At 35.8% G+C, this 15,032-nt stretch overlaps 1 protein-coding gene across 7 annotated transcripts in view; it reads right to left on the reverse strand.

The window, feature by feature from the left end:
- Positions 1–10,367: 10,367 nt before the first annotated feature.
- The window catches only part of LOC138178560 (uncharacterized), a 93,416-nt gene continuing 88,751 nt past the window's right edge, over positions 10,368–15,032 (reverse strand). For 6 of the 7 annotated variants that reach the window (XM_069110537.1, XM_069110536.1, XM_069110538.1 and 3 more), the window contains 2 exons: positions 13,701–14,031; positions 10,368–13,184 (listed from right to left, as the gene is read on the reverse strand). In XM_069110537.1, coding sequence (XP_068966638.1) covers positions 12,593–13,184; positions 13,701–14,031 — 923 coding nt within the window. In that variant the 3' untranslated portion in view covers positions 10,368–12,592. Of the gene's footprint in view, positions 13,185–13,700; positions 14,032–14,438; positions 14,617–15,032 lie in introns of those variants that run through there. The other variant, XM_069110535.1, reaches the window with a different exon arrangement.

The following is a 15,032-nucleotide window of genomic DNA, read 5'->3' on the forward strand; positions in this document are numbered from 1 at the left end:
GCAAAGTATACTATGTTGAACGGACTTGAAACACACGTTATACATATGGTTATATATATATATAATATATATATATATATATAATATATACTGCATACACATATATATATATATATATATAATGTATACTACATACATATATATATATACACGAACAAAAGGAGAAAACAACAAATAAAGATAAAGAAGGTAAACGAACGATCGTTCGAACGAGTGAAGAGTTTAAGGGAGAAAAGAAGAAGGGGGTACATATATCTTGAAAGTTTATGAATCAAGGAGCTTTGATTTCACCCCCTTTTGTTTCTTCGTTTATATGTTCTAAATCTAAAACAGAAAAATCAATCCTCGATTGAGAAATACAGCTCTTCTTTGAATTTTTTTACGAGGAACGGTCGAATAGGATAAGAGAGAACATATACCCGACGAACGAAATGAAGAAGAAGCTGACGATTTGCCTTGCTGTTGTTAGATAAAGAAAACAATTCATGCTAGAGACATATCTGTCCCACGCGTTCTTTGAGATCTACACCTGAAGGTCTCGCGGAGGTCCTTGAGGCTTCAAAGAGCACTTTCAAATCGGTAGTTCGTTCCTTTTTCCGCGTATCCCGATGGAGATATAGTCGAAAATTCGTGTCGAGATGATATTGCGTGTATTCCTGCGAGGTTGGCGCCACGGTGTAGATTTCCTTACGATTTTTCTCCGTACGCCGAATATATTTTTGTCTACCTGTGAAAAAAAAAAAGAAATATCGCGGAATTTTGGAGAGAAAGGGAAATAGAAGGATAAAAGATAGGACGTGACCTTTTTTGCCGTGAGTAAGGTACGAGACAAAATAATGACACCCGAAGAGATTCAATTGTACATTAGAAAAGAAGAAAAAAATATATAGATATATATATATTTTGGCCTGCTCATCGGAGAGTAGCATAATGACCACTTGTAATTAATTCTTATTAATCAGGGGGCGATCGTTGAGCAAGAAAGCTAAGCGTTTGTCGTATGAATTGATGGATACATTTCTATAAAGTAGGTGTAGATTTATTACGCCTCGAGCTTATTTATTACGTTACTATAATATCATTATATTACATTGTACATAACTGATAATTATTTCTAGTTTGTAATTGATTATTATTATATTATTAATTATTTCATTATCGGTAATTCTATTGCTATTATAGGACACGGTGAATTTTAATCATCGTGCAAGATTCCTTCATTAATCGTGTAAGACGATCGCGAGTTTGAGAGAAATGTGAGGATTTCGAAACTCCTTTGATAAGAGATACACAAGATAAAAGATCGAAAGGTTAACGAATGAATGAGCGAAAGACTGAAAGAGCGAGAGAAACAAGCAGAATGAATCCGTTTCCTTCTTCTTCTTCTTTTTCATTTTCTTCATTTTGTTTGTTTTTGTTTCTGTATGAAGTCGCCATGTGAAAGGGCGTGAAGGAAAGAACAAGTCGAAAAAAGATGTTTGTCGAAAGAGAAGAAAAATCCTCCTTCGGACACGCAAACCGTATGCAGTCGGTTGTCGCGTGTCGTTTCGAGGTTATGTTATTACTGCCTTAAAGAAATGCGCGTGATCGATTGTAAATAGTAGTAGCAGAGAGAGTGAAACTTGAAAAATGTCATTTCGAATCAGATATTGCGCCTGGGAGAACCTCGGTTCGCGAGACAAATAAAATGAGCAATTAGAAATGAGAAATGCTTGAGCATTGTTTGTTGAACGGTGCATCCTATAACGATAAAAAAAACGTTGGAAATCATTCGAGTTAAGGGTAAGCCCACTTTTGAACCGATTAAAATTGACGAGAGGATTAGCCTGGCGGTGACGTCTGTTGAATTCCAGATATTTCTACTTAAAATTATCTAAACTCGTTTTCTGTTTATTCTGTGTCTTTAAAAAAGATGAATAAAATAGTCTGAAAATTTTTTCACGCTTTATTTGTTATTTAACTAGCTTCATTTCTTGCTCGTACCTTCTTTTTTTTTCAAATATGTAACTGTACCTTTAATTGTTGCTTAACCAAATGCACTAGTTAACGTGTTCACTAAAAATGGTTCGCACGGAAATGGAATCGGTTCAAGAGTACGTATATCCGTTCTAATTCTTTAAATTTTCATTTTGGCTGTGTTGAGCTAGGACGATTAACGGTCAAAGAAGATCGACGGATAGATAAATTTTATATCGCACGGACGAAAGAATTTTGTCGAGTTCAGGCGGAAATCGTTCGCTCGAGTGTTCTGGCAGCTTCATTCGTTTTAACTTATCAAATCATTGTTAAAACAAATTTTGTATGTTGATAATTATCGACGAAGAAGATCAGTACTGATTTATATCGAAAATCTAGAGACATTTTTTAAATTACTATATTATGGCATATCAGGTTGTAACTAAGAGATTATTGACCTGCTGATATTGTAATATATCGCAATATCTTCGAACATTCATACAATGACACGGTAATGCTTTAGTAAATCGTAATATAATTTCCTACTAAAGTATAGCGCTTAGTCTTTGAACCTTTTCTTTTTTTATAAATTAAATGACAATTGTAAGATATCATTTTGACACTTCGAAATATGAATTTGAATATAATGAAGTGAGAAGGACAGTTGTAGCGACGTAACTGTTAGACGAAGTAACGAAGAAGGCCAGGAACTCGAGGTGTGCGTAATCTAATCTGAAAAAAATTCACGTGGCGAAACGTAAAAGAAAACACAGGCACACGTATACACGTGCATGGGACATACTGTACAGGATAGTCGTGCACAACTGTGTGGCGCATGTGCGCGTGAATAATAGGAAAGAATGTCGGCGTCAGTATTATATGTATATTAAATATATATAATACTGAACGTGTGTTATAAATAAATATATATATATTATATATATATTAGTATATAAAATTATAATACAATAAAGTACTTGATGGTACGTTATACATATTAAAATGCTCTATTTTATTAAGGATATTTTTGATATATCTATATATATATATATATATTATAAATATGAATATAAATATAAATATATGTATTTCGAACTAAAATCGATCGAACTCACGATCAATGTAATTATTGTTATCGACGGGACGATAGCGTTTAGAATTTATGAAGATAAGTATTTACTGAGCTGTGTGCAGTGCGTGTCAAATTGTAATTTCTGAATCTTACATAATCCCGTTATTAGTAATTTCGACTGGACAAGATTGTTAACCAGCTCTCTTTTTTTCTTCTTTTCTTTTTCCTTAAGTCTTTGATCTTTTTTTCTAGAATCGAGAAAGATACAAAATGAGAGAAAAAGAGACGGTTGACTAAAAAAAAAAAAAAAATGGAAAAAATACACAGATACGTTGATAATGGTAGTAGCTTGTGTGTATAGAGCAGTGATCTTGTTCGAATCGATATACCATGTAATCGAGCATATCTAACCCTTATTTATTGTTTTATACAGAACTGTTGCCTGCTATTAGTGAAGTCTCAAATCCTTCCGTTTCGTTCCCACTTTCTTCGTTGATGCAATCAACACAAAGGAGTACGATTATTGTTGTAGAATAATTGTTACAGCCCTTCTTTGTTACGTGTCTTCGTAGACGTGGTGGTGATTCGAGGAATTGTGAGGTCGTTCCTTTGTTTGACTGCATCAATTCTTTTCTTTTTATTTTTTCTTCATTTGTCTTTATCTAATTTTTCCATTTCTTTCTTTCCTTAAAGCAACAACTATATTTAATTGATGCGTATTTCAATTATTGTAAGTGTCAGTGTATCTATGGCAGTTTCACATTTAAAATATACCTTTTCTTTTTTTCCTGAAATTGAGTTTTCGTGAGTGTTAATTATCGCAGCTGCGCCATCATAAGTTAATAATGCACGTTAGAAGAACGTATGGAATGAACGTATGATACAAGAAAAAGAGAGGATAGTACGACCGTTTTTAAATTGATTGCTCAAGACTTTTTAATTGTTAATCGTCCACGCTCGTTTACGTTTGTATGCCCAAATTGCGTCAATGAATTGTTACATTGTACAAATATTTATCGCGACAATGAGAATCGACCTTGGTACATGCAACGTTTTTAACGACAATGGCGAATTATTTAAATAGCGCAACGTACTCTTTTTCGAATTATTCGATCGAACCGTAAAAAAACAAAAGACGAATGTGTATTATATCGATGAACCGATAACGGCAATTAATTTTTGTCAACAGCAACTGCATACTTCTCAGCAAATGAACGCTCGATAAGTGTATGTAGTACGATTATACGTAAAGGAAAATTGAAAGTAAGGGAGAGGTATCGGGAAAGAAAGAAAGGGGAAGTGATAGAGGAAAAGAGAGGAAGGCAAACAGTGTACGAGAGAGTGAACTGAGTTTAAGTTTTAAGAATTCTATTTTTGTGATGAAAAGAAAAGTGTAATTATCGTAGTCGAGAGGGACGGCAGGAATCGTCGAATGATTTTCACTCAAAGAAATGTAATCGAATAGACATTTCTTCTTTATTCTGAAAAGAAAGCAAAAGAATAACCATGATTTGGATTATACAGGGTGGTCCCAGACATTCTTTTACGTTTAATAGGCCAATCTTGTAGCTGTATTCTATGAGTATAGTCGAATATGTGTATAGTGTATAGTCAAGTAGAAAGTACTATATAAACATTTCAAACATTATTAAAACGTTATAATACAAATATATAATACAATGGGAACAATAATTGGTTTACGATTACTATGTTATAAGACAACGATAGTATTTCGATTTATTAACCTATGAAGATCACGTCGATGTTCATTTAATTCTAATGAATCAATGTAATGCTTTGTCCGATATATTTTTCTTATTTAGATATGCACGCATGAAAATCGAATTGCGTGGAATTGAAAACTATTGGAGACCAAAATATTATCCTTTTCTTATATTTCATATATTTATTGTAACTTTTTAACAAAGCTTTAAATCATCCATGTTCATATAACACTTTTTGTTTGGTTATATTTATAAAATATACTGACCAAGTTTGGCTGTTTAACTCTAGGATGCCCTGTATGGTTTTAACGTAAAGATAATCACGCAACATGATTAGTAGCAGGTTCACACAGAGCGTTAAAGAGCCAAGAAGCATTGGTATCCAATGATTAGCGTCTGACAAAGTGTAATGGTGTTTCTACTGGCAGTAGATGCGACAGCGCATGCCTCTGGCATGCACAAAGGCGAAACACATCGAAAACACAAAAACTTCAGTAATACTTACGTACAAAGAAACTTAGATCCCCTGTTATTCGATTCAATTTTTAGTTTATTACTAGGCTGTGGATTTTTATGAAAATTTTTACTAACACAATTATGGAATTAGAATCTAACTAGAGATTTCCTTTACACACTAAATATTATAATTAAGTTGCGGATTTTTATATAATTTATGGGAAATTCGAAGTTTCGATAATATACAAAATGCATATAATATGTAAAAATAAAAAAATATTCAAAATGAACTATTTGTCGTAGCATTTCACGGGATAAATACATATTTATGTATGTTCCATTACTTTAATTGTATTAATAAAAATATGAAATTGCATAAAAATCCGCGTTCTAATTATACATAGCATAATTTAGATATTTAGATATTTTGCATATTTTTGCAGATTACACTATGTACATTTTTTAATTTCGCATGAATCCATAAAAATTTGCTATCTACATATTACTGTCGATGTTCTCTTGACAAATTATTGAAAAATTTTTAAAAGAAATCATTCGACGCGTTTCTGCAGTGAAGAAATATTTTTTGAGATGAACGACAGGTGCGTATAAATCGAGAAACGATAAGTGCTGAAATGATCGATCGATTTATACTTAGGAAAAGATATTTTATTATATGAAATGAAAAGTCGTGAACGATGTTGGCAATGCAAACGGGAAGAAAGCAATAAGAAAAAGAAGCAAGAAATTAAGTACGCGTTAAGTACTTTGATAATATTTCTCGATGTTGTGAATTTAAGAAAAAAAGAACAAATCGAATTTGAGTGATATTTGGCGTCAACTAGACACGATGCACACATCGTTCTGCTGTTTCTTCGCTAACTTCACGATATTTCGTACTCGCGAAGTCGATATTTGTACGAAACGATTTGTTCTATTGAATTTTATTCTTCTTATTCTCTTTTCTTGTCTTTTTTTTTATGATATATTCGAGGACTCCACCGACATTGCAACACGATTAAATGGAAATACCGAAATTAAAAAAAAGAAGAGCAAAAGAAATGCGAAAGTATATCATTTGCTCGCTTCAAATCGTTTCGAACGTTTTCACGATTGCGAATCGAAATAAATCCTCGTTGATGATACAATCGACGACTACGGTTAACTACGAAAACGTGTTCACATTTTTTTTACACGATTTTATATCTGCGTCAAATAATCGCGCCTTTCTCAAATCGAGTGAATTCGTGTTGTCGCGATTGAAACGCACAAATCATAACCCGGCGGAAAATGCCGAACACGGATGCGAGTCTTAAACGATATAGAAATTTTTTCACTTTTCATACTTAAACTTACCGCCAATCGTAAAAGAGCGGTAAATATATCTACCGATTCGCAAACCGTGAAACCACACAATCACAATTCGTTTATTTCATGAAAATGCATTGCTATTTATTTGGAAGAAAAATAAGAAAACAGATAAAAAATACTACTTATGTAGTAGTTACTTATTTTCTAAATTCCAATTTATCGTTTTAAATATAAAAAGAAGAACTTTTGTCCTTCTTAGACTTATCTTAGAAAGAATAATCAGGATAAGCCGATCGAATTTCCGGTCGATTTTTACATGTATTTCCGATCCGATTTCTTTTTGTTTTTCTTTTCTTTCTTTTTTTCGCAGCAATTTTCGACACTATATTCGATCTTCGATTTCGAACTTTCCTTTTTATCGAGGATCGAATGTATCGAAACCGATGTCGATGTGACGCGAAAGCAATCCTACACGTATACATATAATATATATATACATATATGTATGTATATATTATATATTATATATATATTATATATATTATATATATATAAAGAACAAAATACGAATAAATAAACGACGATGTGACACTTTGTGGCGTATGCAATGACATCTTTTGAAAATTCGATACACACATCATTACGAACATTATGTTATTTAAACGAATATTAACACACGTTAATACTATCATGATAACCTTTGTTTATTTGATTCTAATGTAATAGTTATTATTAGTTCGCCATCCTTTGTATATATTCGCAACTCTCAATAAAAAAAGTATCAAAAAAAAAAAAAAATAAAATGCATTATATATAGAATTATTCCTTTCGCCATAATTGATTTCCTTATACCAAATTTCAAATATCAGGATATATTTTTATTTGATTTGTTTTGGTTATGTTGCCGCTAATTTTTGAATTTAGATTAAATGGTAGCGTTGTTTGATGTTTAATGCGATTGGCAATTAAACTGCACGTTTCGGCTAACCTGCTACGCGCAGGAGTACTGGCACGGGAGAGGATCAAAGTTGATGAAAATAAATGTTCGCTTAATTCTATTATATTATTAGACAAATATCTTCACAACAAATGTTTATTCTAATTCTAATTGGGTATTGACAGGATTGTCGTTGAGATTTCGAATGCTCGAAGTTACGCTCTTATTAATTACAAGATTTTAATTTAATTGATTTTCAATAATTGTTCGATCACTCGCGGAGAGACGCGATCGCGAGGAAGCACGCCAACGGGAGTCGTAGATTCCCGTTACGATTAGATAATCGACGCCACGAAATGATCGATCCCCTATTTCGATTAGGATAATTGTTTCGACCACTCGCGGAGAGACGCGATCGCGAAGAAGCACGTCAACGGGAGTCGTAAATTCCCGTTACGATTAGATAATCGACGCCACGAAATGATCGATTCCCTATTTCGATTAGGATAATAGAGGTGGTTTAATTGAATATGACACTGATATAATAAGTTAGAAATCACAGTTTATTCCAACAACCTTGTAAAGAAGATAGTTACACTGATGCGTATGTATAAGATACGTGAATGACTGATCTACGGTGTGAACCCGGTTAACAAGATGTTGACTGTTTGAAGTAGAGAAAATCAGTGCCGTTCGGTGACGATGCTGCGGCGGAGGAAAGCTAAGGATAGGTGTGTCCAACACACGGGACCATCGGATTTGTTGGTGACGATTTTGGCTAATAGAGTAAGGGAAATAGGCTTTGTTGTTAATTGGTTATTTGCTATGGTGGTGGGTGAGGAAGGATGCTCACCACCCTCGAGATAAAGTCGTTAGTGGGAGGCCTCATACGTGAGAAACGGAAACTTTCCCGTGTCAACCCGTGGTGGGCAATAAACTTCGGGAAACAATGCAGCGGAAGAATATTTGTTAGTTTCCAAGGACCTCGACTAGGAAATTGCTGAGATTTATGGAGGGTACTTGAGAATATTGAGGGTACGCAGTGAGGACGAGCGGACATCTGGTTGCCATCTTGCCCGCGATGTGTGGCCAGGTCTAGGCAGAGTGTCGCCCGGCGTAACAATAATAGAGGTGGTTTAATTGAATATGACACTGATATAATAAGTTAGAAATCACAGTTTATTCCAACAATTTTGTGAAGAAGATAGTTACGCTGGTGCGTATGTATAAGATAAGTAAGTGACTGATCTACGGGTGTAAACCCGGTCAAAGGATGTTGACTGCTTGAAAGCTGGAAGATCAGCGAAGTTCGGTGACGATGCTGTGGCGGAGGAAAGTTAAGGATGGGTGTGTCTAGCGCACGGGACCATCGGATTTGTTGGTGACGATTTTGGCTAAGAGCGTGAAGGAAATAGACTTCGTTGATAATTGGTTATTTGCTATGGTGGTGGGTGAGGAAGGATACTAACCGGCCTCGAGATAAAGTCGCTAGTGGGAGGCCTCATACGTGAGAAAAGGCCACTTTCTCGTGTCAACCCGTGGTGGACAATAAACTTTAGGAAACAATTCAACGAAAGGACCTCGACTAGGAAATTCCCGAGATTTATGGAGGGTACTTGAGGCTATTGAGGGTACGCAATAAGGATCCGACGACATCTGGCTACCATCTTGCCCGCGGTGTGTGGCCTGGTTTAGGTAGAGTGTTGCCCCACGCAACAATAATTTACAAATTGACAAATACAAACACGTCGATTAACAAACTGACAAGAACTGGGAACTAATGAAACAAAGAACTAAAAGCTAAAAACTAAAGGACTAAAGACCTTAAGAACTAAGAGCTAAAGGAACTAAGAGTTGAAAACTAAGGAACTAGAGAATTGAAAGGCAAAGGAACTGAGAAATTAAGAGCTAAAGGAACTAAGAACTAATCGCTATGAACAAAGAAATTACTTGCCAAGAATTATGGAACTGATCGCCAAGAACCAAGGAATTAATCACCAAGAACTGAGGAACTAATCACAACAGAAGCGAGGAATTAACTACTCTGAACTAAGGAATTATCTCTCCGTCTATCTCAGTGTCTTCTATGTCGCTACGCTTATTTATAATTAGGTCTACCATGGAGGGGTCGTCATGTAGCGGGTTATTCCGTGGGGGTTGTGAGGCTCGAATTTGGTTTCTATGCAAATTGTTAAATTTTATTTGAATCTCAAATTGAAACGCTCACTCATGCTATTGGTAGTTTTAGTCTACGTTACGGCGCGTGCGCAGCGCGGAACGTGACATATTAATATACTAGGGATTATAACTGATATAACCAAAATTTAAAATGTTGCAACGTAAGAATTACTTAGTAGCTTAGTTTAAATATTTTTGGTTATTGATAATACCTGAGACCTCCCTACTCTCCACTGATCTCCATCAAACTTCTTAAAATATTTATAATCTTATTTTCTTCGTACCTTTCGTATCCTATACAAATCATGCATTTATTTTAATAAAGTCTTTTTTAAAGAACCCTTTACAGAAGTAATTTAATGTCTTTAACTATTATTTAGAACTAAACGCTATGTAGAATATAGGATTAGACTAAAATGTGAAATTCAATTTAGCCTTACTAAAGTCTATTAATATTAGTAAATAAATATTAATAAATAAAGATTGATATGTGTAGAAAAAGGAACCATTTGAATGAATTTTTTCAAAATCGTGAGCCCTTCATGTTGACTTGCGTAGACAGATAATGGAGCAATCAGAATCATCCAATCGCTACCGAATATTAACGACGTCGTACGAAGTTGGTCGAAAGCCGGCGCTTAATGGCAATTTAAAAACGAGCGGCAAAACGTGGTGTGTAAAGCCTTTGATTTTGAAATTAAAGGGAGAGGAGTAAAGGAAAGCTGACAAGATATTATATTTCTGCAGTTTATTTGCAATTTGTTCATATAATTGGTAACTGATCTTGAATAACTAGTACTAAAAACCTAAACAACGTATGAAATTTTATACATAGTTATTTTAAGGGTGCTAATGTGACTATTTACAGTGTGAACGCGTCAAACCACGAATCGAGATGGTCCTTCTTCGACGCGATAATACGACTCACGTCGAGAAATTTCCCTCGAAAGGCGGTTTAGACGTTCGAAAGGAAGATTGGATTTCTCTTTGCATCGCTTTTCACGCTTTCGTCATTGTTTCTATTTCCTCTTACCGGGTTTACAGAACGGTACAAATGTTTATATGTACAATGATTCAATCATCGATTACGTAATATGTAGTTTCGCGGCTACCCTCACAGATTACGGCACGAATCGTAAAGCAACACCGCGACGCTCAGAGGATTCAAATGCATCTGTTATCATCCTGTACAAAAAGATCAGGGGGTATTCCTGTGAATGATTCGTTAAATTTATAATATGTGCAAAACGTATAAAAGTGGTCAGTTTAAACAAAATGTAGAAAAAATGATTGCACGCGTGACATTGATCGTCCAATTCCTTTTTAGCACTTTTGTGAATGGGGACAGAAACAGATTAAGACGGTATATTTCCAAATCAGCTTAAAAATGGCATAGTCAAGGAATTCACCTAGACTGCACTGATTATGAGTTTATAGAAGAATCATGGCGACACTGTTACGAATTAATCAACGCAGAGATGGTCAAGTGTCGCAGATCGATTTCGAGTATTCACGTATCTGTGTAGTAATAATATATTCGATGTTCGAAAACGACTTGCGACATGTTCCGGTATTCTTCTGTGAGAAGAAAGAAGGGACAAACTATTGCACTGCACAGTGTCCGCAGAATCCATGCTAACGTACATCTTACAAATCCGAACTTATTACATACCTTTTTTAAAAACAATGATTATAAACAGTATGCATACAACGTGTATATAAATCGTACGATTGCGTATTTCGACGTAACAAAATTCGTCGTTATACAAATTGATACTAACTAATGAGTTTCATCATTAGGAATAAGAAGGAAAAAAAGTGTTAACAAAAGAAAATGCCACGCGAGAAACACAAACGTTCAACGATTATCACTCCGAACAAGAATATCGCAAAAAAGAAAAAAAAAAACGCAAAAAAGGAATAAAATAGTTTAGCAAAGAAATATATTTTTTACAACCAACGATTTTTCGCCATCCGACGACACATTATCTGTTTGTGATTTACGAAAAAAAATCACACATTGGATAATGGTAATCTGTCGATGTTCTAAAATTCACTTTTTATTATCTGTAGAATCACAAGGGAAACCATGAAAAAAAATTAAGGAAAGAGAAAGGAACGATAAAATATCGTTAACAAAAATCGAAGGCCCATTGTGGCATAATCGCGCGATAGTGAAATTTATTCGATATCGGGCGCACTTCACGTTTACATCGATTTACAACTACCCTAAAGGCATTTATACACAACAGACGCACGCGTCTCATTTTTCTCTTGTGTGTCGGCGCTTATTCACTTTCTCCGGAAATATTTCCACTATAAATTCGTCTATAATATAATCGTTAACGTGCTCTTAGAAACGTACTCGAATATATACAAATTATATATGTAATGCGTGTTTCAGAATATTTTGGTACCGATGCACGTACAACCAACAACGTTTATATCAACTATTGGTGACGTACACATCGACAACACTCAATTGAAACCAGACTTTCATCGAACCCAGAACTGTTGAAAACGCATTTCATCCACGAAAAGTACTTTACTTATCCCCCACGCAGTCTTAAATCGTTGACGGCTGCTGAACGACCGAAAAAAAACTCAAGGACGATGAAAATAAGCCTTACGCAAGCCTACATATATCTTTCTCTTACTGGTACTGCTCGGTATCAAAAGTTCGTCCTTTGTGCTTTCCCAAATATCAAAGAGAGACCCTCTGATAGGTCGTCCAGCCGTGTCGACGATGCTCGTGTCATCAAGTTAAAGCCCCATAGAGGGCGCCATATTCTAGACAAAAAGTTCACCCCCCAGATCTCAGGTTCATCCACGCCGTGGTTCCTCGTATGTGCCGCGAAGCCGTCTACCCGCATCATCGTCGTTATCGTGTTCGTGGTCATCTTTTTCTGTCGAGCCAGACACGACGAGAGGAGGGTGCTCGAGGCACGAGGCTCCCTTCTAGGTTTCCAGTCCAGGTACTAAACTGTGGAAGGTCTGGATATCGTGGAACGCTCTGCCACAACTCTGATTGTTGTTCCTCTCGAATTTCGCCAGGTCAAAATGTTCGTCCAGCGATTGTAACTCGACTAAACGTTCTTCTAGACTCTTGGCAGAGTCTGCGAACCTTGCAAAATCGCAGATCCTGTCAGGGTCGACCACGTCCGAAGCCTCCATTATGCTGCCTACATCGGTAGATCTAGCAACACTGGTTAGTTGACTGCTAGTGTCATCTAGTTCTGTAGGGAACATGACGGAGTTACAGCAACTACTCGCGGACGTGCTAGTGCTGCTGGTGGTGGTTGTGTTTGCGGTGCTACTGCTGATGATCGTTGTTGTCGACCGAACATCTACGGAGCCCAGACGGTCCTCAGAGTACACCAGATGGTGATGATGCGGAGATTCGGGTTCCTGGACTTCGTCTATATGAGACAGTAATCGCGGAGTCGGAGGCAGAATGTAAAAGTCGCTGAACACATCGTCCTGAAGGTCAAGATCATCGTGCCTCTGTCGCTTGGGGCTGATTCCATCGTTCCGCGTGTCATCGCTTAATCTGAAAAAACGAAAATGATATGGGTTGTTTTGGAAATTATTAAGAGACGGCAGCGAGAGTAGACACCATGCCCGAAGGTATTGCGCAACCGACACGCGAGCTGTCGCTACTTGCGCAATCTATATTATGTAAAACAAATCTTTAACAACGGCGAGCAAGATCTGCCACTCTTCTTCCTCTAGAACGGGAAAGTTCAACTACGAATTAGTTATTCTGAGCATCCTCTGACCTCTTTCGAAGCTATTTCCAAGAAAACGCAACCGTTCACATAGGTTATGTATAAAATACAAAAAATATATCTATAATTAATTATAATCGAATGTTCAGCTAAAACTTCGTTTTGGGACGTACTATATTTGTGACATTTTTTGCAACATATGATATCTTCTGTCAAGTAGAATCCAAAAATGCTAATTTTAAGTAGAGTTTTATGCATATTGCGCTGCTATAGTTTTATAACTGATATCAGCAAGGATCCTTGATATTTGAAAACTTTGATTAAATAGTTTCTCTTACCTCTTCCTGGAGGACGTTTCATCGTCTGTTACTCCGACGATAAGGTTGCTGGAAACGTTATTCTCTTTCGTGGAATCATTTAGATACGTGACCACCGGAAGCCCGTAATTCCTCGTCTTTTCGTCTCGGTTTTCACGTTGCAGTCGCCTGACGGCGTTGTTTATGAGAACCGATCTGCACAGGCTAGCCTCTGGATCCTCGATCCTCCTTAGCTTACCGGCTGAAATTTTAAGCAAGCGACGACGTTCCTCCCTCGCACGGTACTTGGCCGAAATCATCGTTGGTCTGCTCCTACGAATCACAAGGTCTTCCTCCAATCTCATCTTAGCGTCTGAAAAATAAGGAACAAAAAATTATTCATTTTCGAAATTACAGCTCATATTTTAACCCTGTTTCTTAGATTTATCTGATCCAAATATGTATTTCTAATTTTATTATCATTTCTGTATTCTATTGCTTTCTGTGAATAAAGTAGTTCGAGAAAAAGAAGATACTAGGAAACATACAAACGAGAAGACAAGAAGAACAATAAAGTTAATAAAAAAATCTACTGATAAAATACAATATATTTCATTTCGAAGGAATAGGTAAGCAAATGAAAAAGTAAAATAGTAACAAGTTTATATATTTGAAATACGCGTTTTTCTGGTATTGTATTGTTATCAGTTCATTGTCTTTAAATCTAGAAATCTGAACATGTAATAGACAAGAGAAAAAATGTAGACATAACGGTATTACCGAGAGGCGGTAAAAACGACGACCATAGAGGGCAGTCTAGCGGTACGTAAGTATTTACGTGTTTACGTAGTGCGCGCTCTATACCAATAATTGACCAAATTTTCTCATTTTTTCCGCTATACAACGATCTGCATCTACTGAGTATGTATTCCTGTTGAGCCATAATACAGTAAACACGAGAAGAAATTTCATTAATATGTGTTTTGTGATTAATTCCATAATATATGGCGAGTTTAATAATAACTATAAACAATAAAAATATTAAAAAGTTAAAAATCAGTTTTATTTCTATATCAAACATATAACGATATACTTGCTGGGAATTTAGTTGCTTATATAAATTATAACCAGTGTTTTATGTGGTTTGACTAATTAGCAAGAATGATATCCTTGTAACTCTATCGCATGAAATTAGAGCACTCTCGACAGAAAGAAACAGAGATAGCAATTGGTTAGTGATATCGATAGTCAACACTGTTCGTTATGAATAATTCGCTTGCAAATTTCTCGTCGATGACGTTCTAACACACTTCACTCCGGTTGCACGGTTGCCATGAAAATGGGACGTAATAAGTAGCTGCAACTTGAGCAAAT

This window comes from Bombus flavifrons, chromosome 3, assembly GCF_040668555.2.
Source record: "Bombus flavifrons isolate JBK064 chromosome 3, iyBomFlav1_principal, whole genome shotgun sequence".
NCBI classification, from domain to species: Eukaryota; Metazoa; Arthropoda; class Insecta; order Hymenoptera; family Apidae; genus Bombus; species Bombus flavifrons.